The sequence below is a fragment of the Dasypus novemcinctus genome, chromosome 26, assembly GCF_030445035.2.
Source record: "Dasypus novemcinctus isolate mDasNov1 chromosome 26, mDasNov1.1.hap2, whole genome shotgun sequence".
Lineage (NCBI taxonomy): Eukaryota > Metazoa > Chordata > Mammalia > Cingulata > Dasypodidae > Dasypus > Dasypus novemcinctus.
The window spans coordinates 9431814-9457220 of NC_080698.1; the positions used below are offsets into that span (position 1 = coordinate 9431814).

Here is a 25407-nt window from a genome sequence, read left to right on the forward strand (position 1 = left end):
TGGGCTGAGTTCTTCCCGTCCTGTCAAGGCCATCTCCAGACTGTCCAAAGCACTCTGCCCCAAGGACCCGGATTGGCCATTGCTGGAGACGGAATCATGTCCCCAAAAAAGACATGTTCAGATCCCGACCCCTGGCCCCTTGAGTGTGAACCCATTAGTAAACAGGACAATTAAAGATGTTATTAGCTAAGGTTCACCCAAAGTGAATGAGGGCAGGCCTTAATCCAAGATGGAAAAGTCCTTAAAAGCAAAGGAAATTGGACAGGAAGAAAAGCCATGGGGAGTGGCCAGACGCTGCGAGTCAACAGAGCCTGAAGAGAAGGGAGAAGACGCTGCATGTGCCCAGAACACCACGGTCTTCCAGGAGAAGCATCACCGTCCTGACATCTCCATTTTGGACTTCCCCTAGCCTCAAAACAGTGAGCTATCTAAGCCAACCCACCGTATGTATTTGTTTAAGCAGCTGGGAAGCTGAAACAGCCAGCAATCTCTGTAACGATGTCCCCAGCAACATATACCAACATCCCCCAACCCCCAATCCCTCTTCCCTGCTCTCCTCACTCCGCCAGCATTTGTACCAGGAAAGTCGCACACACACAAGCCAGAGAAAGTGATCCCAAAGAGGGGATGTACCCGTGGCCACCGGTGGGCAGAAGGCTCAATTCTACTTGCTGGAACCCCGTGCCCAGCTGACACAGGAAGGTCAAGCAAGGTCAGCCAGGAAGTCCAAAATGACCACCCAAAACAGTCCTGAACAGAGGACAGGACCTTTGAGGAGCTCAGACTGAGGGGGCGATTACCCTAGCTCCATCCCTGCCAACCCTTGAGTCATGAGCTTCTATTTCCAATAGATAAACTCAGTCTGATATAAACTGCTTTAAATAATACAAACTCAAAGGTACTTTAATTGGTCATTAGTGTGAAGTTGTGTAATGAATGCAAATGAGCAGTGCCTAAAAAGGAGGGTATGTCTGCTGGGAGCTCAGGTGAGCCACATGGACGGGGCTCAGGCTCAGCCTGAGGTGGGTGCCCACTCCAGCTACCAGAAGGCTCGCTTCGCTGCTGGGAGTCTCCCAATCCACAGCCACACCGGCCCCCTCAGACCCTCTGGGAGAGAATCCGGTGGCTAACTGGCCCTGAAGATCACGTAGAGTACGGGCAGCATGGCTGCAAACGTCACGCAGGTGGCCAGCGTGCCATAGATGGTGTTCCTGTCGACCCGGGCTTCCAGCCTCTGCTCCATGTCCGCCAGCGCCAAGATCACGCCCCCCTCCAGTCGGGAGCTGGGCGGCGCCCGGTCTGCTGGCTCCGCCGAGCCTGGGTGTGCTGCCGCCTTCGCCAGCTGAACCACCCCAGCCATTTGGCTGAAGGTCTTTTCCAGGCCGTCAAGCCGCTCTCGTAAACCCTCTAGACATGAATGGACCTGCCTGGAATAGCTGAGCTGCTCTTTCAAAGCAGCTGCGAGGACATCCGTGTCTCTTCCTCGGGTAGAGGAAGGACCCGCCTGGGACCCCGCGCCCCGCCCCGGCCCAGCGTGCACCAGGCCCCTCAGGTCTGCCATGAGGTCGTGGAGGTCCCTCTGCTGGACGGAGTAGCTGGACGCCTGCTCCCGGATGGCCTCCTGGAGACTCGCAGGCCCCTTCTGTGCCTCCAGGAGTAAGGCCTTCAGCTCCTGCAGCCGTACCCGGTTCACATAGGTGGAGCCTGCTACACCGATCAGGGCCCCCAGGACCGACCCGATGAGGGACCAGTTCTTGGTTCTCTCGGCCCGCGTGCGCTCCTTCTCGTGACTTTCCCGCACCGCCGCCGAGAAGAGGGAAAACTTCTCTCGCTCGGAGTCTTCTGCGTGCAGATGGGCCGTGCGAAGCCTCTTTTCCTCCTGTTGAAGCAGAGCTGTATTAGGTGGCATCAACGTGGCCCTGCAGACGCCCCTTGCCAGGTCACTAGAGCTTAGCCTAGTGCCTAGCCCAGAGCACACGCTCCCTGAGCATGTGCTGAGTGAAAGAAGGTTGCATCAGCCCAGAGGGGCAGAGGGAGCAGAGGGGACCTGTCCTCCCGCCCGCAGTCCTGGGTTGACCAGGTGGGCACTGATGTCTACAGAACGTGTCTGTAAGGAGGGGAGAGTCTGGTGCTTTCTGGGCAGCCCCCCTCCAGGCAAACCTGCTGGGTCCCAGCATCTGGGTCCCAGATGTTCAGCCTGGGCTGCTGGCCCCAGTGCTCCAGGAAGAGGCGTGTGGACAGGTCCTGGAAGCCTGGGGCTCAGCCGGAGCTGCCAGTTCACCTCCTCGCCAGGCCTCTGCCCACCAGACCAGCCACGGTTCCCACCTGGCCCTCCCGTGACCTGCCAGGGTCCCTGTCCTGGGGCAGGGCTGTGCTTGAGGCACCTACCTGCAGCATCCTGTGCTCCAGGGTAGCCAGTTCCAGGTACTGGCTGTCCTCCTTGGAGACGCGGTCCAAGCGATCCCTCACTTCCTTCAGCCTGGCCTGCTGCGCTTCCAGGTCCTCCCGCGCCTCTCGGACGAGCCCGCGGGCCACCATGAATACTTTCTCTGCCTGCAGAGACAACCGTGGAGGCCAGTCTGCCCCTTTTCCTCATGCCTCCACAGGCTCAGTTCTGTCCCCAGCAAAGCTGTGGCTGAGAAAAGGCCCCTGGAAGGTGAGCTGCAAAAGGTGGAAACTGAGGCCCTCAGATGCTAAGCCTGGGTGCCCCGGTGGTGCTCAAAGAATAGCCCCAGGCCACACGTATCAGGACCACCAGGTTTATCCATTCAAGTGGGAAACTGAGTCCCTGAGAACTAGAAAACTGCTGGCAACGCACACAATCCACACTCGCCAACACAGGGCACGCCTGGTCTAACACAGCCACAGTAAGGAGCCTATTCTTGGGAGCTTCACGTGTTACCTGGTTCACCCCTCAAGGAGCTAGGAGAGAAACTGCTCCGGTCTCCCTTTTACAGAGGCTCCCAAGGCTCCCACCGCCTCCAAGCCTCCAGCTGACGCCCAGGCTCTCCCCATCTCGCTACACCTGTCCATGTCCACGCGGGGGTGCGACCAGAGAGGGCAGGATGGACTCCCGTGGCCACGAGGGACTTGACAACCACAGGCTGCTCTTTCTGCCTCACAGTAGGATGTTTCCCACTGCCCTCTACCTTCGCGAGGGGTGTTTCACTACACACGAGGCTTGGAGAACACCGTGATGCAGCAAATCACCAGATGACAGATACCACCCATCCCCCAGTCCACGAAGGGCTTGCTGGCCTAAGGGCCAGGATGTATCCGTATAAAGCAATTGCCTTTTGGGAGGGTGAGGTACGGTTATACTTGGGACCCGTCACCCAGCAGTAACAAACCCAGGTTTCCACGGCAGTCATGAGTCAAATCCCTCTGCCAGTGGTCTGCGTTCAAGAAAAGGCAAGTCTGGATGTGGCTTCCCAGCACCTATGGCTGATGACTTGGCTGGCAGGAGCCACCAGGTGGCATTTCCCGGAAGGCCAGGCACCCTGGCTCCCCTCCTCACCTCAGTCACATTTCCCTGGGCCTCTCGAACTTCATTGAGGCCAACAAACTCTTCATATCTGTCCCACCAAGTCTTGGCCGTGGAGGAGGCTCGCTGCTGAATGCTGTACCCCAGGGCTCTTCCCAGCGCTGTGAGGCGATGATACAGCCCAAGAGCAACCTCCTCGGGTCTTTTGTCTCGGGGCTGGCTGGGGCCTGGGCTGCAGAGAGTCCTGGTCATGAAGAGGTCCCGTGCAAGCAGGTCTCTCCGCACCAGTACGTGGGGCCCACCCACGATGTGCTGCATGGCAAACACGGGGCTGCGCCCAGTCATCGTCCAGAGACCTGTGACGGGGTGCCAGACAGATCAGCTTGCAGCCCTGGATGTAAGTTAGACCTCAAGGCCTAGGGATGGCTCTGAACCAACTAATTTCCATTTAAAACCATCCAAGCCTCCCTATGTTGGGCCCAGGGATTACAGCTCCTGTAACAGGAAGCTGCCAGCCTTTCCCCCAGGTGCTTCCAGACAATGGAACCCGTTTGGGAAAGGATCTAATTAAAAGGATCTAAATCTTGCCTTCTGCTTCCCTCTGCAAGGCCACCCAAAGCAGACCCTCCCATTCCACCCACCTCCCACATCTACCAGGTCTCTCTGTTATGACTTGAATCTGTTGTGATGAGAATCCCCAGGCCCGGTGTTCAGGTAACATCAAGAAAAAATTTCTCAAGTCTGAGTCATGTCCAGGCAGATAAAGCCCCACAATGAGTCATAAAAGATCCCCAGAGAAGTTGAGGAACAGAGATTTCAGGGAAAGCTTAAGATATAGTGTCATTTCTGTAAAAGACCCTCAAGACCCTCAAAATCGGCTTCCGAGATGCCCTGTAGAAAGCCTCATACCGGAGAAGCAGTGTTTTGCTTATGTACAAAGATACAGGTCATTCACGTCCCAAGGCAGAGGACTCCCAGCTCCTCTACGAGAGGAAAATGCCAGGAAAAAACTGGATCTTCACAGAGGACAACTTTTCTAAGGCTCAGACCAGCCCTTCTCCTTCTGTCCTCCAACCCTGCCTCTCGGTGATCAACTTCCACTCTACGTTTTTTGCCGCCCCTCAGCTTCCTCCCTCGCCTTAGTCGCCTTAGTCGCTGCTCAACTGGTTTGGCTTCTTTAATCCCTCCTCTTTCAGCCCTGCTCTGATGTTTGGATTCTAACAACACCCCCTTTTCCGCACCTGAACAGCATGGGGAGGCTCCCGTTACGGGCAGAGTCAGGCTGGCCCGAGCCTAAGAACAAAGGTGACTCTAAGGACCCCGAAGAGGGGCCAGGTGACCCCTTGTCCTAAGCATACCTGGGCCTGCTAGCAGCACCCTTTGGCCAAACCATAGCCGGAGGGCTGTTAGAGCGACACCTGGTAGCTGACCAGGCACGAGCAGGAATAGCATGTGTGCCGGGGGCAGGGGGACAGACCGAGAAGCTCCACTTACAAAACGGAAAAGGGCCGCCCAAAGTAAGTGACAGGGGACAGAGACCCGCCCATTCCACAGCGGGCTCCTCCCTGTCATTCCGCACAGGGGACAGTCTTTGGAAAAGCTCAGGCCCTCTCTGAAAGCAGGGATGGGTGGCAGGGGCATGCCTCCTGGCCAAATGAGCCCCAACCAAGAGCCACAGGAGGGGACGCCTGCAATAGCGGTGCCAGCTGGTGACACACTGGAACCCTGGCCCTCATTCCCAAGGCTGGGGACCACCGCCGGGGTGGAGGGGAGGGTGGGCACACACCATCCAAGCAGCAGCAGTTGGAACAAGCCCTCTGGCGCTCAAAGCCAGCGCCTGACTGCTCAGAGGCTGTGACCCCGCCATTCCCCTGCAGGTCTATCCCTCATCAAAGCAAAGCACGCAGCCCTGCAGGCCTTCCAGCCACGGTGCCCACCCCCTGCCTGGTAGAGCTCAGCACAAAGGTGTCTGCCTTGGCTGTCACAACGTCCTCACTCCCTTTCTCTCTCTTTTTTATTAGAGAAGCTGTAGGTTTATAGAAAAATCCTGCAAGAAATACAGTCCCACATATCCTGCCCTCACCCGTAGTTCTCCCTATTATTAACACAATTCTTTAGAGTGGTACCTTTGCTAAAACTCATGAAACAGTATTATGGTAATTATACTATATATAAGTCCAAAATGTACATTAGAAGTCATTGTTTGTGTTGTAGTCCTGTGGTGGGTTTTTGTTGGTTTTTAACTTTTATTCTAGTAACTATATAGTTAATCTAGATTTTCCTCTTTTAAACACATTCCAATATCTAATTCCATGGTATTGGATACATTCACAATGTTGTGTACCATCCATTGTCAAAACTTTTCCATCATACTAAACAGAAACGCTGCACCAATTAAGCATTAACTCCCCATTCTCTACCCGACCCCAGCCCCTGGTAACCTGAATTATAGTTTCTGACTCGATGAACTGCCTTATTGTAATTATTTCATATCAGTGAGATCATGTATTTGTCCTTCTGTATCTGGCTTATTTCATGCAACATGAACTTCTCAAGGTTCATCCACATTGCTGCGTGTAGCAGTCTGATTCAGTTATGAATTCCAAAAATAAATACTAGATTATATTTGTAAACTCGTCTGAACCTGCACATGATTAAATTATGATCAGGGCTTTGATTAGGCCATGTCAGTAGGGTGTTGAGTCCCCACCCCTTGGTGGGTGGGGACTCACCAATAAAAGACATGGCAAAGGACAGAGTTTGGGGGTTTTGATGTTGGAGTTTGATGCTGAAATCTTAAGCTGAGGCTCTGGGAAGTAAGCACACAGAGGAAAGAGAAGCAGGCCCTGGGAAGAAAGGAACCCTGAGCCCTGACAGAAGCAAGACCGAGGAAGAGAGGAACCCAGGAGGCCTGAACCCTGGCAGACGTCAGCAGTCATCTTGCTCCAACACATGAAAACAGACTTTCGTGAGGGAAGAAAATTATGCTTTACGGCCTGGTGATTGTAAGCTTCTACCCCAGATAAATACCCTTTATAAAAGTCAACAGACTTCTGGTACTTTGCATCAGCACCCCGTTAGCTGACTAATACATCGCATATATCAGAACTTCATTTCTTTTTACAGTCGAGTAATATTCCATTATATTGATATGCCACAATGTGTTTATTCATCTGTGGATGGACACCTGGGTTGCTTGCACCTTTTGGCAATTGTGAATCATGCACTATGAAAATAATTAGGAATTGCAAGGGTCCCCAAATAGTCAAAACAACCGTTAAGAAGAACAAAGTTGGAGGGCTCATGCTTCCTGACTCCAGGACTTGTTACACTGACCCAAGATGGCAGAAGAGTGGAGGGTCCTTCAGGAACCACAAGACGTCAGGCAGCAGTGGCACGGGCAGCCCATGTGGGCAGCCCTGCCAATGGATCGTGAGCAGAGGGTGGGGAGGCAGTGCAGTAGTGATGCCAGCAGCCCACGAGAGTGGCCTCACCGGTCCCAGGGGATGCAGGGGGCAGCGGTGAGGGCAGTCCACCTGGGCAACCTTGCTGGGAAAGAGGTGGGGAGCAGTGGGTGCTGTTTGGCTGGGCGCCAGGGGAGGGGCGGGGGAGGAGAGCTGAGAGGGGCTGGAGCAGCACTGTGGGTGACCTGAGGACGGCCCTGCGGGGCATCTCCCAGCAAAGAAAAGTCCAGGACCAGTTGGCTTCACAGGCGAATTCCAAGCATTTCAAAAAGAATTAATACCAGTCCTGCTAAACTCTTCCAAAAATTTGAAGAGGAGGGAAAATTACCCAACAGGTTGTATGAAGCCAACATCACCCTAACACCAAAGTCAGATAAAGACACTACAAGAAAAGAAAATTACAGGCCAATCTCTCTAATGAACACAGATGCAAAAATTCTCAATAAAATACTTGCAAATAGAATTGAAAGCATATCAAATGAATTATATACCATGACAAAGTGGGATTTATTTCTGGAATGCAAGGCTGGTTCAACATAAGAAAATCAATGAACATAATATACCACATTAACAAAGTGAAGGGAAAAAAACACATGATCATCTCAATTGTGCAGAAAGGCATTTGACAAAATCCAGCATCCTTCCTGATAAAAACACTTCAAAAGATAGGTTTAGAAGGGAAATTCCTCAAAATGATAAACGGTATATATGAAAACACACAGCCAACATTGTACTCAATGGAGAATTCCACTAAGATCAGGAAAAAGACAAGGATGCCCATCTCGCCACTGTTATTCAATATTGTGCTAGGTAGAATTAGATAAGAAAAAAGAATAAAAACCAACCAAATAGGAAAAGAGGAAGTAAAACTCACTATTTGCAGATGACATGATCCTATATTTAGAAAATTCTGAAATGTCTACAGCAAAGCTACTTGAGCTAATAAATGATTTCAGCAAAGAGGCAGGATACAAGATCAACACACAAAAATTATTGTTTCCATAAATTAGTATTGAACAAATTGAGAAAATCAAGGAAAAAAATTCCATATACAATTGCAACTAAATGACTCATATACTAAGAATCAATTTAACCAAAGAAGTACAGGACCTATACGCAGAAAACTATAAAACAAGGCTAAAAGAAATCAAAGAAGACAAACAAATGGAAAGACATTCCATGTTCATAGATTGGAAGACTAAATATTGTGAAGATGTCAATCCTACCCAAACTGATTTATAGATTCAATGCATTACCAATCTAAATTCCAAAAGTCTACTTTACAGAAATAGAAAAGGCAATTACCAAATTTATTTGGAAGGGAAAGTGCCCCTGAATAGCCAAAAGCATTCCAAAAAGAAGAGCAATGAGAGAGGATTTTTACTGCCTGACCTTGAAACATATTACAAAGCTACAGTGGTCAAAACAGCATGGTAGTAGTATGAAGATAAACATATCTATCAGTGGAAAAGAATTGAGAGTCCAGAAATAAACCCTCACCTCAATGGCAAACTGATTTTTGACAAACCTACCAGTTTGGTATTGTTTATGAATTCCAAAAATAGATACTGGATTGTGTTTGTAAACTTATCTGTTCCTCTCGGCATATTAGATTGTATTAGGTTTCACTTTCACTTTATTAAATCAAGATTAGGGTTTTTATTTGGCCATGTCATTAGGGTGACTCAGTTTAAGTCCTCACCCCCTTGGTGGAGATAAAACGGACACACACAGAAGCAGATACACAGGAAGAGAGAGTGCTCCATAGACACAGCCCCCAGAATAGAGAGATGAGCCTGACAGTCTACAGCTGACCTTGTGAAGAGACCAAAGCAGCTAAGCCCAGGAGAAATGAGCCCTGGGGAGAGACAAGCCTTATGCCAGCTTACAGGAGATCGGAAGAAGCAGGGACCACAGAGCCTTAATGCAAAGGATGAAGGCTGAACTCCTGTAGACATCGCCCACCATCTTGCATCAACACGTGGCAATAGACTTTGGGTGAGAAAGTACCGCTTATGGAACCTTGAGGTGGACTCTTTAGGGCCTGGGAATTGTAAAGCTCCAGCTCCCACCGTGCCGCTCCGCTCCACCCCTTCCCCCCTTTTCTCCTGCAGCTGGGCCCTCTTCTTACAAAAGTAACAACCCACGACTGAGGAACCATTACACCTAAGAGGAAAACAGAACTACAAAGCTGGCTTGAATTATTACCTCCTGGCCCTGAACTATAAAGCCGGCAGAAATGATCACATCCTGGTCCTAAAACTACAAAGCTAGCATAACTTATCACAACCCAGCCCTGAACTTTTGTAATCTAACCCCAGAACGAGTTATAAAAACTCTCCTCTCCCCCTCCCTCAGGGCTGCAGTCTGTCCCGACTCAGCCTACCTGCTAGGCTCACTCTCATTAAAGACTTTACTTGGACTGACCTCGGCTCCCAGTTTGATTTCTGAGACACCTCTCTTTCTCGGTTTCCCCTCGAACCTAACAGTAAGTGTAAACTTCTACGCCAAATAAATACCCTTTATAAAAGCCAACAGAGTTCTGGTACTTTGAATCAGCACCCCTTTGGCTGACTAATACAGGGACAAAACAGTTTCTTCAACAAATGGTGCAGGGAAAACTGGATATCCATAACCAAAAGAAAGAAAGAGAAGAATATATAGGGAAACATCTTCAAGACTTGGTGGTAGGTGGTGCTTTCTTGGATCTTACACTTAAAGCACAAGCAACAAAAGAAAAAATAGATAAATGGGCTCTCCTCAAAATTCAACACTTTTACACCTGAAAGAACTTTGTCAAAAGGGTAAAAAGGCAGCTGACTCAATGGAAGAAAGTATTTGGAAATCACATATCGAATAAGGGTTTAATATCAGTGATATATAATGAGATGCTACAATTCAACAAAAAAAAAGACAAACGACTCAATTTAAAAATGGGTGAAAAACTTGAACAGACATTTGTCCAAAGAAGAAATACAAATGGAAAAAAAACACATGAAAAAAAGTTCAACATCACTAGCAATTAGACAAATGCAAATCAAAGATGCAATGAGATATCATTTCATACCTAGTAGAATGGCCACTATTAAAAAGTCATAAAACTGCAATACGTGTGTTAGAGAAGATGTGGAGAAACAGGAACACTTATTCACTGTTGGTGGGAATGTAGAATGGTGCAGTCACTGTGGAGGACTGTTTGGCAGTTCCTAAAGAATTTGAATATAGACTTGCCATGTGACCTGGCAGTACCACTACTAGGTATATACCCGGAAGAACTGAGAGCAGTGACACGAACAGACACCTGCACACCAATGTTCACAGCAGCATTATGCACAATTGCCAAAACAAACTGTGGTGTATACACATGATGGAATATTATGCAGCGGCAAGAAGAAATGAAGTGTCATGAAGCATGTGACAACACGGATGAACCTAGAAGACACTATGTCTAGTGAAGCAAGGCAGACACAAATGGATAAAAATTGTATGATTGCGCTACCATGAACTAAATATATTGTGTACACTTATGGAATTAATAATTACTATATGGGTCACTAAAAAATAGAATGAGGTTAGAGAATGAAAAGCTGATGATTAACCTGTGAAGAAGTGGTAAAAAGGATGTGTGTTAATCTTTGGGATGAATAGAAGGTGAAAGCACATCATTGTGTTTGTAATCAGCAGTGCTATTATATGGGTATGACAATGCTTCCCACATAGGAGGCCCCAGGTTCGGTTTCCAATGCCTCCTAAAAAAAAAAAAGAAAAAGAAAAAACAAGAACAAGCAAAACAAACAAAAAAAACAACTCAGAGTAGCCAGTGTGGCTCAATAGTTGAACGCCAGCTTCCCACTTACGAGGTCCTGGGTTCAATCCCCAGTCCCCAGAACCTCAAGAAAAAACAATAACAGCATGGTACTGGCATAGGATAAACATATTGACCAGTGGAATAGAACTGAAAGTTCAGAAATAGACTCACACTTCTATAGTCAACTGAAATTTGACAAGGCTGCAAAGTCCACTCAACTGGGACACAATGGTCTCTTCAGAAAATGGTTGAGAAAACTGGATATCATACACAAAAGAATGAAAGAGGACCCTTATATTACACCCTATACAAAAATCAACTCAAGGTACATCAAAGACTTAAATGTAAGTCCCAAGACCATAAAAGTCCTAAAAGAAAATGTAGGGAAGCATCTTTGAGATCTTGGGGTAGACAACAGATTTCATAAACTTTACACCCAAAGCACAAGCAACAAAACAAAAATTAGATAAATGGGACCTCCTCAAAATTAAAAACTTTTGTTTCTTCAAAGGAGTTTGTCAAGGTAGTAAAAAAGCAGCCTATTCAATGAGAGAAAATACCTGGAAACCATGTATCTGATAAGAATCTAATATCCAGCATATATAACAAGATTCTACAACTCAACAATAAAAAGACAAAGAACACAACTTTTAAATGGTCAAAGGATTTGAATAAACATTTTTCCAAAGAGGAAATACAAACAGCTAAAACACACATGAGGGGCACGAATGTAGCTCAAGTGGTTGAGCACCTGGTTCTTATGTATAAGGTCAAGGGTTCAATTCCCAATAACTCCTTTAAAAAAAAAAAAAAAGCACATGAAAAGATGCTCACCATTACTAGCTGTTAGAGAACTGCAAATCAAACCACAATGAGAAATCACTTCACACCTACTAGACTGGCCACCTTTAAAAACACAGAAAACTAGAGGTGTTGGAGTGAATATGGAGAAATAGGCACACTCATTCACTGCTGGTGGGAATGTAGAATGGTGCAGCCACTGTGTGGCGGATCCCCAGGAAGCTAAACACAGAAATGCCATTTGAGCCAGCAATTCCCACTGTTAGGTATATAGCCAGAAGAACTGAAAGCAGGGACATGCATGTGGAGCTGGCCCATGCTCAGTGCTGATGTGCGCAAGGAGTGCCGTGCCACACAGGGGTGTCCCCCGCATAGGGGAGCCCCACGCGCAAGGAGTGCACCCATAGGGAGAGCCGCCCAGCGCGAAGGAGGGAGCAGCCTGCCGAGGAATGGCGCCGCCCACACTTCCCGTGCCGCTGACGACAACAGAAGCGGACAAAGAAACAAGACGCAGCAAAAAGACACAGAATACAGACAACCGGGGGAGGGGAGGGGAATTAAATAAATAAAAAGAAATCTTTAAAAAAAAAAAAAGAAAGCAGGGACATGAACAGATATGGGCACACCAATGTTCATATGGCACTATTCACAATTGCTAAAAGATAGAAGCAACCCAGATGCCCACCAACAGATGAATGATAAACAAAATGTGGTATATACATAAAATGGAATATTATTCAGCTGTAAGAAGGAATGAACTACTGACACATGTAACAATGGGAATAGGCCTCGAGGACCTTATGTTGAGTGAGATAAGCCAGGCACAGAAGGACAAATATTGTATGATCTCACTATATAATAAGCAACTCATAGAAGTAGAATCTAGAACCTACATTACCAAGAGATAGAATGAGGGTAGAGAATGGGGGAGCTGATGCTCAATCTGTACAGAATTTATAATTAGGTTGATTGGGGTGGTTTGGGGTGGACAGAAGTGACATTAGTGTGATACTGTGAGTGCAGACGGCAGCGCTGAAGTTGTGTGTGAGTGTGGTTTAAGGGGGAGATCTGAGGTAGTATATGTTACTGGAAGGGAAGCTGGAGGATAAAATATGGGATTGTATAATTCAGTGAACCCTATGGTGGGCGAGGACTGGGGTTAATAACAAAAATACAAGAATGTTCTTTCAGGATCTAAAACAAAAGATCATAACTAGTATAGGGTGTTAATAATAGAATGGCATAAGGGGAAAAATGCACCTAAAGCAAAAGAAGGACCATAGTTAACAGTAACACTTTAACATTCTTCATTAACATTCTTACATCAATGTTAACCACACAAATGTTAACTGCCAATAGGGGGGTTGGCAGTGTTGCATATTTTATTAGTAGAAAAATGTTAGATGTCACAAAAACAACCAAATATATGGTTTTACATGGTCAGATGTTTGGTAAGACATTTTAAACAATGTGAACATTATATAGCTACATACTTCTATGGGATATAAATGTAGCCTTGTCACCATAGGTATGTTTCTTGACAGATAGAGGCCTCCAGAGAAGTTAAAATATTAAACTCCCCACCTAGGAAGTCTTACTACTTTCCCAAATAAGAAGGCCAGAAGCTCTGGAACATATCAGCTTTGCCTAATAAAGGAAAACAAGGCAATAAGTCAAGACCTCGACCTTAATTATTGTACTCATGAACCCTATTCATGTAATAATGAAATTAAAGCCTAGTTATAATTAATGCCTCCTGAAAGCCTCCTAGTTACACAAATGTGGCCTCTCTCTAATCTAAGCCAAACACTACAAATAAATCACTACCTCACCCTCACCCCCATCTCCGACATAGGACATGACTCCCAGGAATGAGACTCCCTGGCACCAAGGGATTATTGCCATGCATTAAATCAGTGACACATTTGAAGAAAGACCTTGATCAAAAGGGGGAAATGTTAAATAAAATAGAGTTTTTATGGCAAAGAGATTTCAAAGTGAGTCAGGAGGTCATTCCAAAGGTTACATTTCTGCAGGTCTCAGCCAGACTCTACAAAATACCACAGTAAACAAAGCCACACACAAATGTGCTCCTGAGGGCTTTGGGAAAGTCTGGACCCCTTAAGCAAGCCACATAGCCACATGAAATGAACACCACCTCAGCAGGCTCCATCTTCCCCAGGTTCACATAATTATACTTAGGTAATAAGTCCCCTATTCTACTTCTTTTATTTGACCCTAGAATTTTCAACTTACTTGTTAGGTATATTTCTCAGAGACTTAGAGCCTTTGGATTGTTCCCATGCCAGTGGAGCCCTGAAACCCAGCAGACATGTGGCAGCTCCTACTCTCTAGTTCTTCAGGCCTACCCTGGACAACTAACAAAACAGTGAAGATGGTCCAGCCCCAGCCCAGAAGGAAGGCATATTTTCACGGGCAACAAAACAATTCCATTCCTCTGCCTTATCATATCTATGTCCCTTCTCAGCCTGGAGTAGTCAGTGGACATCATCCCAAATCCCACAAGATGGAGAAAGGCACCAAAATAAGGGAGGAGTGTAACTGCTGACTAAAGCAGATTCATTATTATTGTACTTGTTGTCTTGTATTAACTGAGGAACATGTAACATTGATATAAAATTTTTTTTTTTTAACTTACTGGGGGAAGGAGACGTGGCTCGAGCATCAAGCTTCTGTCTACCACATAGGAGGTCCAAGGTTTGATTCCTGGGACTTCCTGGTGAAGGCGGTGAAGCTGGCCTACACGGTAAGCTGGCCTGCACGGAGTGCTGCCTGTGCAGGAGTGCTGGCCCACATGGAAAGCTGACACAGCAAGGTGACACAACCAAAAGAGACACAGAGGAGAGACAATAAGAGATGCAGCAGATCAGGGAGCTGAGGTGGTGCAAGAGAATGATCGCCTCTCTCCCACTCCAGAAGGTCCCAGGATCAGTTCACAGAGTCACCCAATGAGAATACAATCAGACACAGAAGAACACACAGCGAATGAACACAGAGAGCAGACGATGGAGGGGTGGCTAAAAATATATGTTAAAAAAAAAAAAAAAAACGTATTGGGAGCGGATGTGGATCAAGTAGTTGAGTGCCCATCTCCTATATGGTAGGTCCCGGGTTTGGTTCCTGGTGCTTCCTAAAAAAACAAACAAACAAAAAACAAGCAAAATAAATGAAAAAACCAACTCAGGGAAGCCAATGTGGCTCAATGGTTGAGTGCTGGCTTCCCACATACGAGGTCCCACGTTCAATCCCTGACCCCAGGTACTTCAAAAAATATATATATAGGGAAGTAGATTTGGCTCAACTGATAAGAGTGTCCACCTACCACATGGGAGGTCCAGGGTTCAAACCCAAGGCCTCCTGACCCGTGTGGTGAGCTGGCCCACATGCAGTGCTAATGCACGCAAGGAGTGCCATGCCACGCAGGGGTGTCCCCCGCATAGGGGAGCCCCTCACGAAGGAGTGCTGCCTGTGAGGAGAGCCACCCCATGTGAAAAAAAGTGCAGACTGCCCAGGTGTGGCACTGCACACACGGAGAGCTGATGCAGCGAGATGACACAACAAAAAGAGATACAGATTCCCGGTTCTGCTGACAAGAATCCAAGCAGACAAAGAAGAACACACATAGTGAATGGACATAGAGAGCAGAAAACCAGGGGGTGGGGGGGGATAAAAAATAAATAAAAAATAACTTGTTATAAAGCTACAGTAATTTAAAAAACATGGTATGGCATAAGGCTAAACATAGACAAATGGGATAAAATTGAGAGTCCAAATTTAAATCCATGCCCCTATGGCCAACTGATTTTCAACAAGGGCACAACATCCATTCAACGGGAAAAGAATAATCTATTCTACAAGTGGTGCTGGGGCAACTGGAAATCAACAAGCAAAAGAATGAACTTTGAACCCTAACTCTCACCATATACAAAAAATTAATTCAAAATGGACCAACAACCTAAATATGGGAGCTAATACTTCAAAACTCTTATAAGAACATGTAGGGGGAAAAGAATGTGGCTCAAGTGACTGGGCTTCTACCTACCATATGGGAGGATCTGGGTTCGATCCCTGGGGCCTCAGAAAGGTCAAGTATAGAATTACCAAAAGACCTGGCTATCCAATTATAAGAATATACCCAAACAAACTGAAAGCAGATAGATATCTGCACACCAATGTTCATCACAGCATTATTCACAATAGCCAAAAGGTGGAAGCAACCCATGTGCCCATCAACAGATGAATGGATAAACAAAATGTGGTATATCCCTATAATGACGTACTATTCAGCCATAAAAGAAGTGAAGTGCTGATACATGCAATGATATGGTTGAAACTTGAGGACACACTGTTGAGTGAAATAAGCCAGATGCAAAAGGGCAAATATTGCATGATTTCTCTTGTATGAAATATTTAAAATAAGCGAATTCTTAGAAAGAAAGCAAAACAGTGGTTACTAGGGGTGGGGGCAGGAAGGAATGGGGAATTATTACTAAATGAGTTTTGGTTTGGAATGATGAAAATAGTCTGGAATTAAGAGTGAAAGTTACATAGTATTGTCAATGTACTTAACGTCAAAGAATTGTCAAATTAAAATGGTTAAAATTATTTTTACATTATGTATATTTTACCAAAATGAAAACAAATTTTAAGAAAAAGTTTTAAAAGTATACATACACTCAAACAATTCTGACTTTTCCAGCCCCAACCTCTCTCCTGGTCTCTGGGCTCATTTTTTTTTTTCCCCAAAGATTTATTTATTTATTTAATTCCCCCACTCCCCGGGTTGTCTGTTCTGTGTGTCTATTTCCTGCGTCTTGTTTCTTTGTCCGCTACCGTTGTAGTCAGTGGCACGGGAAGTGTGGGCGGCACCATTCCTGGGCAGGCTGCACTTTCTTTCGCGCTGGGCGGCTCTCCTTACGGGGGTGCACTCCTTGCGCGTGGGGCTCCCCTACGCGGGGGACACCCCTGCGTGGTGCGGCACTCCTTGCGCTCATCAGCACTGCGCATGGGCCAGCTCCACACGGGTCAAGGAGGCCTGCGGTAAGCCAAAAACCTCACATCATTCCTGACTGCTTATTTTCTCTCCCACCTCTAGATGGATTTCATCAGGAAATGCTACTGGTTTCTACATCCAGGACTACTCCTCTTAACCTTGACACTACTACCATCTGGTCCCCAAATCCAGCAGCTCTCTACCTGGATTACTGCAAGAGCCTCCTGACAGGTCTCCCCGCTTTTACTCTAGGCTCTACAGTCTATTCTCAACAGAGGAGCCGTAGTCCTTTCAAAACACAGGTCAGACCCTATCTTTCTCTGCTCAAACTCTGTAATAGTTCCCAATTTCTCTCAAGGTAAATGCCAAAGTCCGTTCCATTACCGAATGGGGCATCCACCCCCTGGCTCCCATTGCTCTGGCTTCATCTCCCACTTGTCTCTCCTTTCCTCACTGCGTTCCAGCCGTAAGGCCCTTCTTGATGTTGCTGAAATACACGGGCTAGTCCCACCTCTGGGCCTTCACCCCAGCTGCTCAGTATCTGCACTGCTTGCTGTCCCACCTTCTTCAGTCCTGTGTAAATGTCATCTCCCGGTAAAGCCTTCCCTGACTTCCCTATTGGCATCCCAGCTCTCCTAATCCCCTTTCCCCGCTTTATTTTTCTCCAAGCACGTATCACGGGTCCCGAGAAGTGAAATGTGTTTTTCACATACTTTGCTCATTGTCTGTCTCACACACTAGAATGTCAATTCTGCCCCAGCAGGCACATTGTTTTGTTCACCCCTGCAACCCTGCCCCCCCCCCACTCCCTGCGCCTAGAATAACATCTGTATATAGTAGATAATAAAAATGCACTGGACGAATAAACAGAGGTAGCTAAATGTCGCACCCGGGACCAAAGTACAAAACCCAAACTGCTTCCGGCGACCTCCAGACCAGGTGATCGGGCCCCCGCCCACTTCGGCCGCTTCCCTCCCAGCTCCCTTCGGTCAGGCTACCAAGCCCGCTCCCGCTCCACGGCCAGTGCACTTGCACTTGCCTGCGGAGCTCTTCTCGCGCACGTCCGCAGGTCGGGCGCCTTCCCCTTAAGTGCTCCTTCCGCGGTTCCTGGTCCCCCCGAGTAGGGGGGGGGACGCTTCTTCCCCTCGGCCCGCCTCCACTCGCACCTGGAACGCAGAGAAGGCTAACGCTGCCAACCCGCAAGCGCGTCTGCACTGGACGCCCGCTGATCGCCTGGAGGCCCGCCCCCTCAGCGCCGCTTCCGGCAGCAGGGGGGAGACTTCCTGGTTAGGAGCCAATCAGCGGACCCGCGTGGCCGTAGAGGCGCAAGGGGCAGGCCCGCGCCCTCGGCTTCCGGCGGCGGGGTCTGGGGAAGGGGCGGTAGACGCCATGTCCGGCCGCGAAGGTGAGCGTGCGGGTATGGAGGGGCTGGCGGGGATGGAGGGGCTGAGCGGGACCCGGCGGGGACAGGCTGAGCGTGCTCGTGTCGCCCACAGGTGGCAAGAAGAAGCCCCTGAAGCAGCCCAAGAAGCAGGCCAAGGAAATGGACGAGGTGAGGGTGGGCACCGAGGCGCGCGCGGGCGTATGGGAAGGTCGGCCGGGAGTGAACCCTCTCTTCCTCTCCCTAGGAAGACAAGGCTTTCAAGCAGAAACAAAAAGAAGAACAGAAAAAACTTGAAGAGCTGAAAGCGAAGGCTGCGGGGAAGGGCCCTCTGGGTGAGTCAAGACGCGGGCAAGAGCAGGTCAGCCCCCTGCCCCGCGTTAGTACGCTGCGAGGTCTGGTTTTCACCTGTCCGCCGTGGTGGTGTGGCCCTCATCCACCTTGGATTCAAAGCAGGGGGTAGGGGCAGGAACCAGAAACGAGGACTCCTTCCTCCCAGGCAGTTCAGGCTTCCCTTCAGTAGGAATGTTGCAGAATCGGAAACAAATCCATTTAACTTGGACATGAATTCGTAGAAATGAATATCCAGATATCCTCCATACTTGCCCCAAATTCATACTTCACGCCTGCTTACTGCTTATAACATCTTATAGTGCTTTTGACTTAATGCTTTTATTGTTACCTGTAACAAGCATTCTCAAGTCCACGTTTTCACTTCTGTTCCTAAAGGATAGAGTCCAGGCTCCTTGGTCTGTTTTGCTCCATTTGCTTTATCTAACTTAATTCTGCCTTTTTTTTATATATAAGAGAAGAGGGGTTAATTGATTACATTTCAAAAGGTTTTTCAAGCCCAGCAGTCCCAGTACCTTCTCTCCATTTTCTTAAATTCCTCTAATTAGTGATTAGATTGTCCACAGTTAATTGTGCCCTGTTCCAGCACAGTGAGCCACTCTGGACCTGACAGAGGCTGGAATGGTGAGTCATCCCAGCCTTCCAGAGACTTCCTCTCTCCCAGCAGGTTTAATCCATTTTGGTTCACAGCTCTCAGATTCCATCTACTGAAATTCCTTTTTGGAATGCTCTGAGGTGCCTTGTACCTTCTCCTAATCTTTGGGTGCAGGGAGAAGATCAGTCCTTAGTGAAACCTTATACTAGTTGTTTCTCGTTGAGCATCATCTAATTTTAAGGGTTATTTTGTCATAGCCCTTTTAGAATTTCATCCCTTCTACAACTATTTTTTTTAATTACCTACATTGTGCCAAATATAGTCATTTGGAAATCGGATAAAATATAGAGAGCAAACCAGACCAAGTCATAAATACAGAAGGTGGTGTAGTGTTGTGTAGTATGGCAGTTAAGAATATGGACTTGGAAGTCAGGCCACCCAGATTGGAATCCTGGCTTCATCATATACCAGCTTAGGATTTTGAACAAGGCCTAATTTTTAAGACTTCTTTTATTTTTTGGCAAAATGGGTTTGTGGAATGTGAGCATTAAATGAACTAATCTGCATGAAGTACACAACTCAGTGAAGACCCAGACCAGTGCCATAGAGAATGCTCAATGTAAGAATTGAGTGAGTCTTGCCCTGACTTCTAGGGCTTGTGTCATAATTGTATCCTTCCCTGGCTTTGATGACTTTTTCTTTTTTTACTTTTGTAGCCACCGGTGGAATTAAGAAATCTGGCAAAAAGTAAGCTGCTCCTTATTGTGCCGGAGGCCTTGATGACCCTTGTTTTCATTCCTGTTTAAATATCCCGATTCCCTACTATAACATCTTTTGTCCCGTGTAGCTAGAATGAAGTTTTGTCTTGGAGCCTATTGTACATTTAAGAATAAACTTTTGTAGAAAAAAAGAAACCACACAATGGCTCATTTCTTGTTAGTTCTTCTCACTCAGCCATTCCTATTTTAACTGTGAAATCGGAGTAAGCCCAGGTCAAGATCCTTCCACAACCTGCTGTTTAGTTTTTGTTCTGCCCCAGATTCTGTACCACTGGTAATTAAACCAACTTATTTGAAATGGCTGTCATTCTTGTGGAAATACACATGGAATAACCTTACATGAGGTTAGTGGAAGAATTTGTACTTTGGAAAGAAAACTTAACTCCTTTCTCTTGTGACATCCACTTGCCCTGCATTTTGAAGGAGTTTATCTGTTCATATAAGGAGTCTACTGTGTAGTTAATGAGGGGGGAAGGATGGGGCTTTACCAGCAAACAGCCCCTGCTGTCAAGGAACTCGTCTATTGTGGGAGGAAGGCAGGCAGGACAAATATATATGATATGTACTGTGAAGGAGAGGAAGAAAAGTTAAAGCAGGAAAGGAGATAGATCCCTAAACGTCTCTAAAAACCAAATTTACCAGGAAGCACCCAGATCTGTACTTCCTCTAATGCTTCCAAAAGGTCCTTGCTGGGTTCCCCCATCTTCCACCTACATCCAGTCTATTGGCAAAATCACACTCCTTCAATAGCATTCCCCATTTTAACCTTATACTATCTCACCTGAATTATTAGTCACCTCCAAACTTAACTTCCCATCCCTACCCTTAACACTGCAGAATAACCTTCACTTAGGAGCCAAAGTGATCCTGCTAAACCTTAAGTCAGACATTGTCACTCCTTGGCTCAAAATTCTTCAATGGCTTCTTAGGGTAAAAGCCTAAAGGAGCTGGACTCCACACCCTTACCTCTGATATCTACTGTTCATCCCTCTGGTCCCTTTTTTTTTTTTTTTTAATTATCTTTTTTTTTTTTAAGTTAATAGATAACACAAAATGTTAACATTAAAAAACATGAGGTCCCCATTACACCACTCCCCTCCCCCAATCCCCATCATTTGTTTAATTATATTTTTTTGAATATCCGTAGATCACAAAAAATGTTCAATTAAAAAATATAAGAGGTTCCCATATACCCTAGCCCCCACCCCACTCCTCCCACATCAATAACCTCTTTCATCATTGTGGCACATTCATTGCATTGGGTGAATATATTGTGGAGCACTGCTGTACCACATGGATAATAGTTCACATTGTAGTTTACACTCTTCCCCCAGTCCATTTAGTGAGTTATGGCAGGATATATAATGTCCAGCATCTGTCCCTGCAATATCATTTAGGACAACTCCAAGTCCCAAAAATGCCCTCACCTCACCTCTCTTCTTTCCTCTCCCTGCCCTCAGCAGCTACCATGGCCACTTTCTCCACATTGATGCTACAGTTTCTTCCATTACTAGTCACAATAGTTCTATACTAGAATATCAGTAAATTCACTCTAATCCAAATTTTATTCCTCCAACCTGTGGACCCTGGGATGGTGATGTCCACTCCACCTCTATATCGAGAGGGGGCTTAGATCCCACATGTATGATGGATGCAATTCTGCTTGCAGTTGTAGCACTCTTGGTTTCCTGGTGTGGTGGTTGACCATCTTCACCTCCCTGTTAGCTGACCTGGGTAAGTCCAACAAACCAGAGAGTAGGAGTTGCCACTCTCCTGAGGCTTAGGGCCCAGCTGGCACATGGACAGTCCAGAGATTCAAGTCTCCTGAGTATACACCAACCCTAGCACCAACTACAGGTTAAGTAAAGGTGACAGAAAAGGCATGTGTAGAAAGGTTGCACCTGAGTCCTGAAATATGAACTAGACCTAGAACTGCAGGGTGCCTAAGAGTTACCTCCTGAGAGCCTCCATGTTGCTCAAATACGGCTGGTCTCTAAGCCAAACTCAGCATGTAAATGCGTTACCTTCCCCCAGCGTGGGACATGACTTCCGGGGATGAGCCTCCCTGGCACTGAGGGATTACTACCGATCACCAACTGGTGATGCAGCTAGAAAGAGACCTTGAATTAAAAGGTCAACTCAGACCAGCAGAATATCTCAGCTTACATGTAGGGTCCTGTGTTAAAAATTGTTTTTTGATCTTGAATAAAAGGGGGAAATGGCAAAGACAAGTGAGTTTATATGGCTAAGAGTCTTCAAAATAGAGTCGGGAGGTCATCAGAGGGGTCGCGCTTAGGCACACCTCAGCGGGACCCCAAAGACAGCCAAAGTAGATACAACCCCAGGTACTGGTTCTCCTGAGGACTACGGAGACCCACAGGTTCTATGGTCATGGCAGATGACTATGGAGTTCAGTGCTGTGTCGGTGGGCCCTACTTTGGAATTTTTGTTCCTCTGGTCCATCTTCAGCCACCAGCCTACGTTCTAGGCAAGCTCCTTCTCCCTTTTCACTGACTTCTACCTGTCACAGTCTCTCTTGGATACTGGTACTCCCTCTCTTCCTTCAGAAAATTGATAATCATTACAGTAATGAGTTCTTTCCTGAACACTATATAAAATGACAGCCCCAGAGTCTCAACCCTGTTTTCATTTTTTTCTCCTGATTCTACCAGCCCTGGCTAGAACGTAAACTCAGACAGGACACAGACCATCCATAATGTATATTTGTTGAAGTACTTAATTCAGAGGCACAAGTACTAGGATTTCCCCTCTAGGTCCTCTATGACTATGTTTTCAAAAGAGCTTTAGGGCAAGCAGTTGTGGCTCAACTGATAGAGCATCTGCCTACCATATGGAGGGTCCAGGGTTCAATACCCAGGGCCTCCTGACCTGTGTGGTGAGCTGGCCCATGCACAGTGCTGCCGCTCACAAGGAGTGCCCTGCCATGCCGGAGTGTCCCCCACATAGGAGTGCACCCCGCAAGGAGAGCCGCCCTGTGTGAAGAAAGCACAGCCTGCCCAGGAGTGGCACCACACACATACGGAGAGCTGATGCAGCAAGATGATGCAACAAAAAAGCGACTCAGTTTCCCAGTGCCACATGACAAGAATGCAAGCGGACACAGAAGAACACACAGCAAATGGACACAGTAGACAACAGGGGGGAAGGGGAGAGAAATAAAATCTTAAAAAAAAAAAAAAAGCTTTAGATCCATTCTGAGGTTTTGCAAGTCAAGACTGGAAAAGTTTTTGATAGATTAGAAACTCTTTTTATGATTCTAATATGCTTAATATTGACAAGAAAATAAACCAACCTGCTTTGAGCTCCTGGATTTTTCCTTTTTTTCCAAAATTTGGTTTTTATTATAGAGCACAAATAACAAGGGAATTGCTGCACACAATCATTTTTGGAAAAACTTAAGCAAACAAACCTGCAACTGTTTTAGTTATGCAGTCCTAACTTGAGGAACCCATGTTTGCAAAGTAGTTCTGATCCTGAGGGGCTTCTTGAGGATGGCAGCCCCAGATTTCTATGAGCTTGGCAGACTCAGGCCCAAACACCTGGGAGACAAGGCCCCATAGAACAGTGGTAACCCTGGGCAGGCAGATCCCTGTCCTGGCAAGGACGACTTCCTAAGTGAATCCAGATTAGCAATCCTTGCCACTTTTGAAGATGTCAGAGTAGAAACTGCTAAAGACTACACTGGTTTTTTTCTTATTTTTTTTTAAAGACCCCTCCCCAGCTCCCACCCCAAAATGGAGGAGCCACCAAGCCTGGTCTGGAGGCCTGAGCACTGGTCTCAGATGCATTCTGCTGGTCGATGGGTGGGACCTCCCCAGGAGCTGACCCAGGGTGAAAGTGGAGGGAAAGGAAAAAAGGCAAAAACCAAAGGGAAAAAACAAGACCCCTGCCACATACCATAACAATTTCCCATACCCCAAATGCCACACTACCAAGGACACAAGTCCTAGCTAGAAGCAATTCCTAAAACTGACCCAACATAGCAAGTCTGGTCCATAAAATCAAATGCATATGCTTGAAAGTAGCAACCCAGCAAAGAAGCAAGCTCCTGGCAAGAGTCAGGGCCCCTGCAGGCAGCCCTAACGAATTGTGGGCATAGCAGGTAGGCATGGAGGAAGTCTGTGGGGTCTCAGCAACAGCTTGGGGACGGCAGGGGGCTAGCATTGTTTAAGCCCCTGTCCAGTCGTCTTGAAGTCTTAATGGACCCGGCCGTGGGAAGAGGAACCTTCTTGGGCCTCCTCATTGTCTGTGGAGCCTTGCCCACTGGCACCCAGCCCTGTGCTGCTGAGAACAACCCTTCTGAGAGCCAGTGCCAGCACACTGTCCCTGAGAATAAGCTGCTCTTATTTGGTGGGACCTAGTCCCTCCTGACAAGTGAAATACAATCCTGTGCCTTTCCAGGCCTAGAGACCTGCAGCAATTAAAGATTTAAGCATTTTTGCACTGAGGCATCCATCTGAGGGAACCCAGCAGTTGCCTCAAAATATTTTAAGCTCCTTACACATTCAGGGCCCTCTAATCCATGGCAGCAATCTGCCTTTCATTTACTGCTTTCACAAACATTCACAGGACACTCGTTGGCTAAGCTTGGCACTGAACGCATGAGAATTAAGAGTCTTGCCCCTGTTATTTTCCAACACTAATCCCCAGTTCTTGCTAACTGCCCTGCACACCACTCCTACCCAACAAAATCCTATCAGACATTCAAGCCCAGCTCAAATCCCTGCTCCTCAGTATCACAGATAACTCCTACCCAGAACTTGTATGGGCTCCATTTTGAAGTTGAATTCTTGTCTCCGAGCTGCCTGTGTGCCAGCCTTCTACCCCTTCATCTGGCTAATGCTCACTCATCTTGTAGGACAGCCCAGGTGCCACTTCCAGGAGGCAGGCCTGACCTCCTGAGCCCCACTCATCTCTCTCTGACCAGCCCTTGGAACAAAGGTCCAGTACTTTTAGAGAAATGAGTGAATGAACATTAACAGCCTGAGCAGTTTCCAGCCCCTTTCCACACAGGCGCATCCTTCTCACTCCTAACCCTTCTCTCGAGACCTACTGTGGTAGAAGTGGAGAGAGGTTCAGTTCTTTGTGTATAGAAAGGCCAGGACTCAGGAATAATTTTGGGAAGGAAAAAGTATTTATTTATGACTGGCCTGCTGGGGGACTGGAGTTGTTGTCATAGTTACCAAGGGCAGAGCTGCAGTTCTCACTGCCCCAAACACACAGCTCAGGGCACTTACAGCTCAGGTTATTTACGAAGAGATGAACAGCATTCCACGCCCTCCCCCCCCCCCCCCCCCCCACAATAGCTACATCACTACCTCAAATGCACACAATTCAAAACATTTACGTTTTCGAAAATGAGTCAGCTCCGAACAGCTTTATTCATGCACCTCCCCAAGGGGGCCTCGGATTTGAGAAAGATGGGTCTGGCGGGAGTTGAACAGCGAGATCACTGAGGCTGGACTCCTGAATGTTTCCTGCCTCAAGTAAACACGTGTGTGGGAATGTCAGTGCGAACCCCTCCCGCGCGGCAGTGGACCCCGAGGGTGCCAGGCACGGGCGCAGAGCCACCCGCGCGGTGGGGTGGATGCGCCCAGGGCCGGCGGTACCCCTGCTCCCAGCCACACACTTAAGGAATCCCAGCCACCAGCCCCTGAGTGCCGGAGGGAGAGAAGCCCAAAGGGGCAGAGACTGGGCGTGGCGAGGCCG

General features: G+C 47.2%; 1 protein-coding gene and 1 non-coding gene across 5 annotated transcripts; one reads left to right on the top strand and one right to left on the bottom strand.

The window, feature by feature from the left end:
- Nucleotides 1-876: 876 nt before the first annotated feature.
- CCDC51 (coiled-coil domain containing 51) lies at nucleotides 877-17811 on the bottom strand. Of its 3 annotated transcripts, none has more exons than XM_058288468.2 (4): nucleotides 17738-17811; nucleotides 3518-3840; nucleotides 2389-2553; nucleotides 877-1879 (listed from the first exon to the last, which is right to left on the bottom strand). In XM_058288468.2, exons 2-4 carry the CDS (start codon nucleotides 3827-3829, stop codon nucleotides 1127-1129), a joined length of 1230 nt encoding a protein of 409 aa, XP_058144451.1. In that variant the 5' UTR covers nucleotides 3830-3840; nucleotides 17738-17811; the 3' UTR covers nucleotides 877-1126. The 3 variants fall into 3 exon arrangements, with proteins under 3 accessions (XP_058144451.1, XP_058144449.1, XP_058144450.1); XM_058288466.2 differs by having other exon boundaries at nucleotides 17611-17747; XM_058288467.2 differs by lacking the exon at nucleotides 17738-17811 and adding an exon at nucleotides 14217-14708.
- A 30-nt stretch (nucleotides 17812-17841) lies between these two features.
- On the top strand, nucleotides 17842-19975 carry LOC101437926 (uncharacterized). Of its 2 annotated transcripts, none has more exons than XR_001118218.4 (4): nucleotides 17842-17976; nucleotides 18068-18123; nucleotides 18200-18287; nucleotides 19615-19975. It is a non-coding gene; the product is annotated as an uncharacterized protein (transcript). The 2 variants fall into 2 exon arrangements; XR_011647523.1 differs by having other exon boundaries at nucleotides 17970-17988; nucleotides 19615-19812.
- The last annotated feature ends 5432 nt before the right edge of the window (nucleotides 19976-25407 follow it).

Bases quoted from the DNA above. Each gene is read 5' to 3' on its own strand.
- CCDC51 (XM_058288468.2), bottom strand. From the start codon at position 3,829: ATGACTGGGCGCAGCCCCGTGTTTGCCATGCAGCACATCGTGGGTGGG. The intron at 2,554-3,517 runs GTGAGGAGGGGA...TTGTCTCTGCAG, and splicing joins CCCAGGGAAATGTGACTGAG to GCAGAGAAAGTATTCATGGT. The intron at 1,880-2,388 runs GTAGGTGCCTCA...CTGCTTCAACAG, and splicing joins TGGAGCACAGGATGCTGCAG to GAGGAAAAGAGGCTTCGCAC.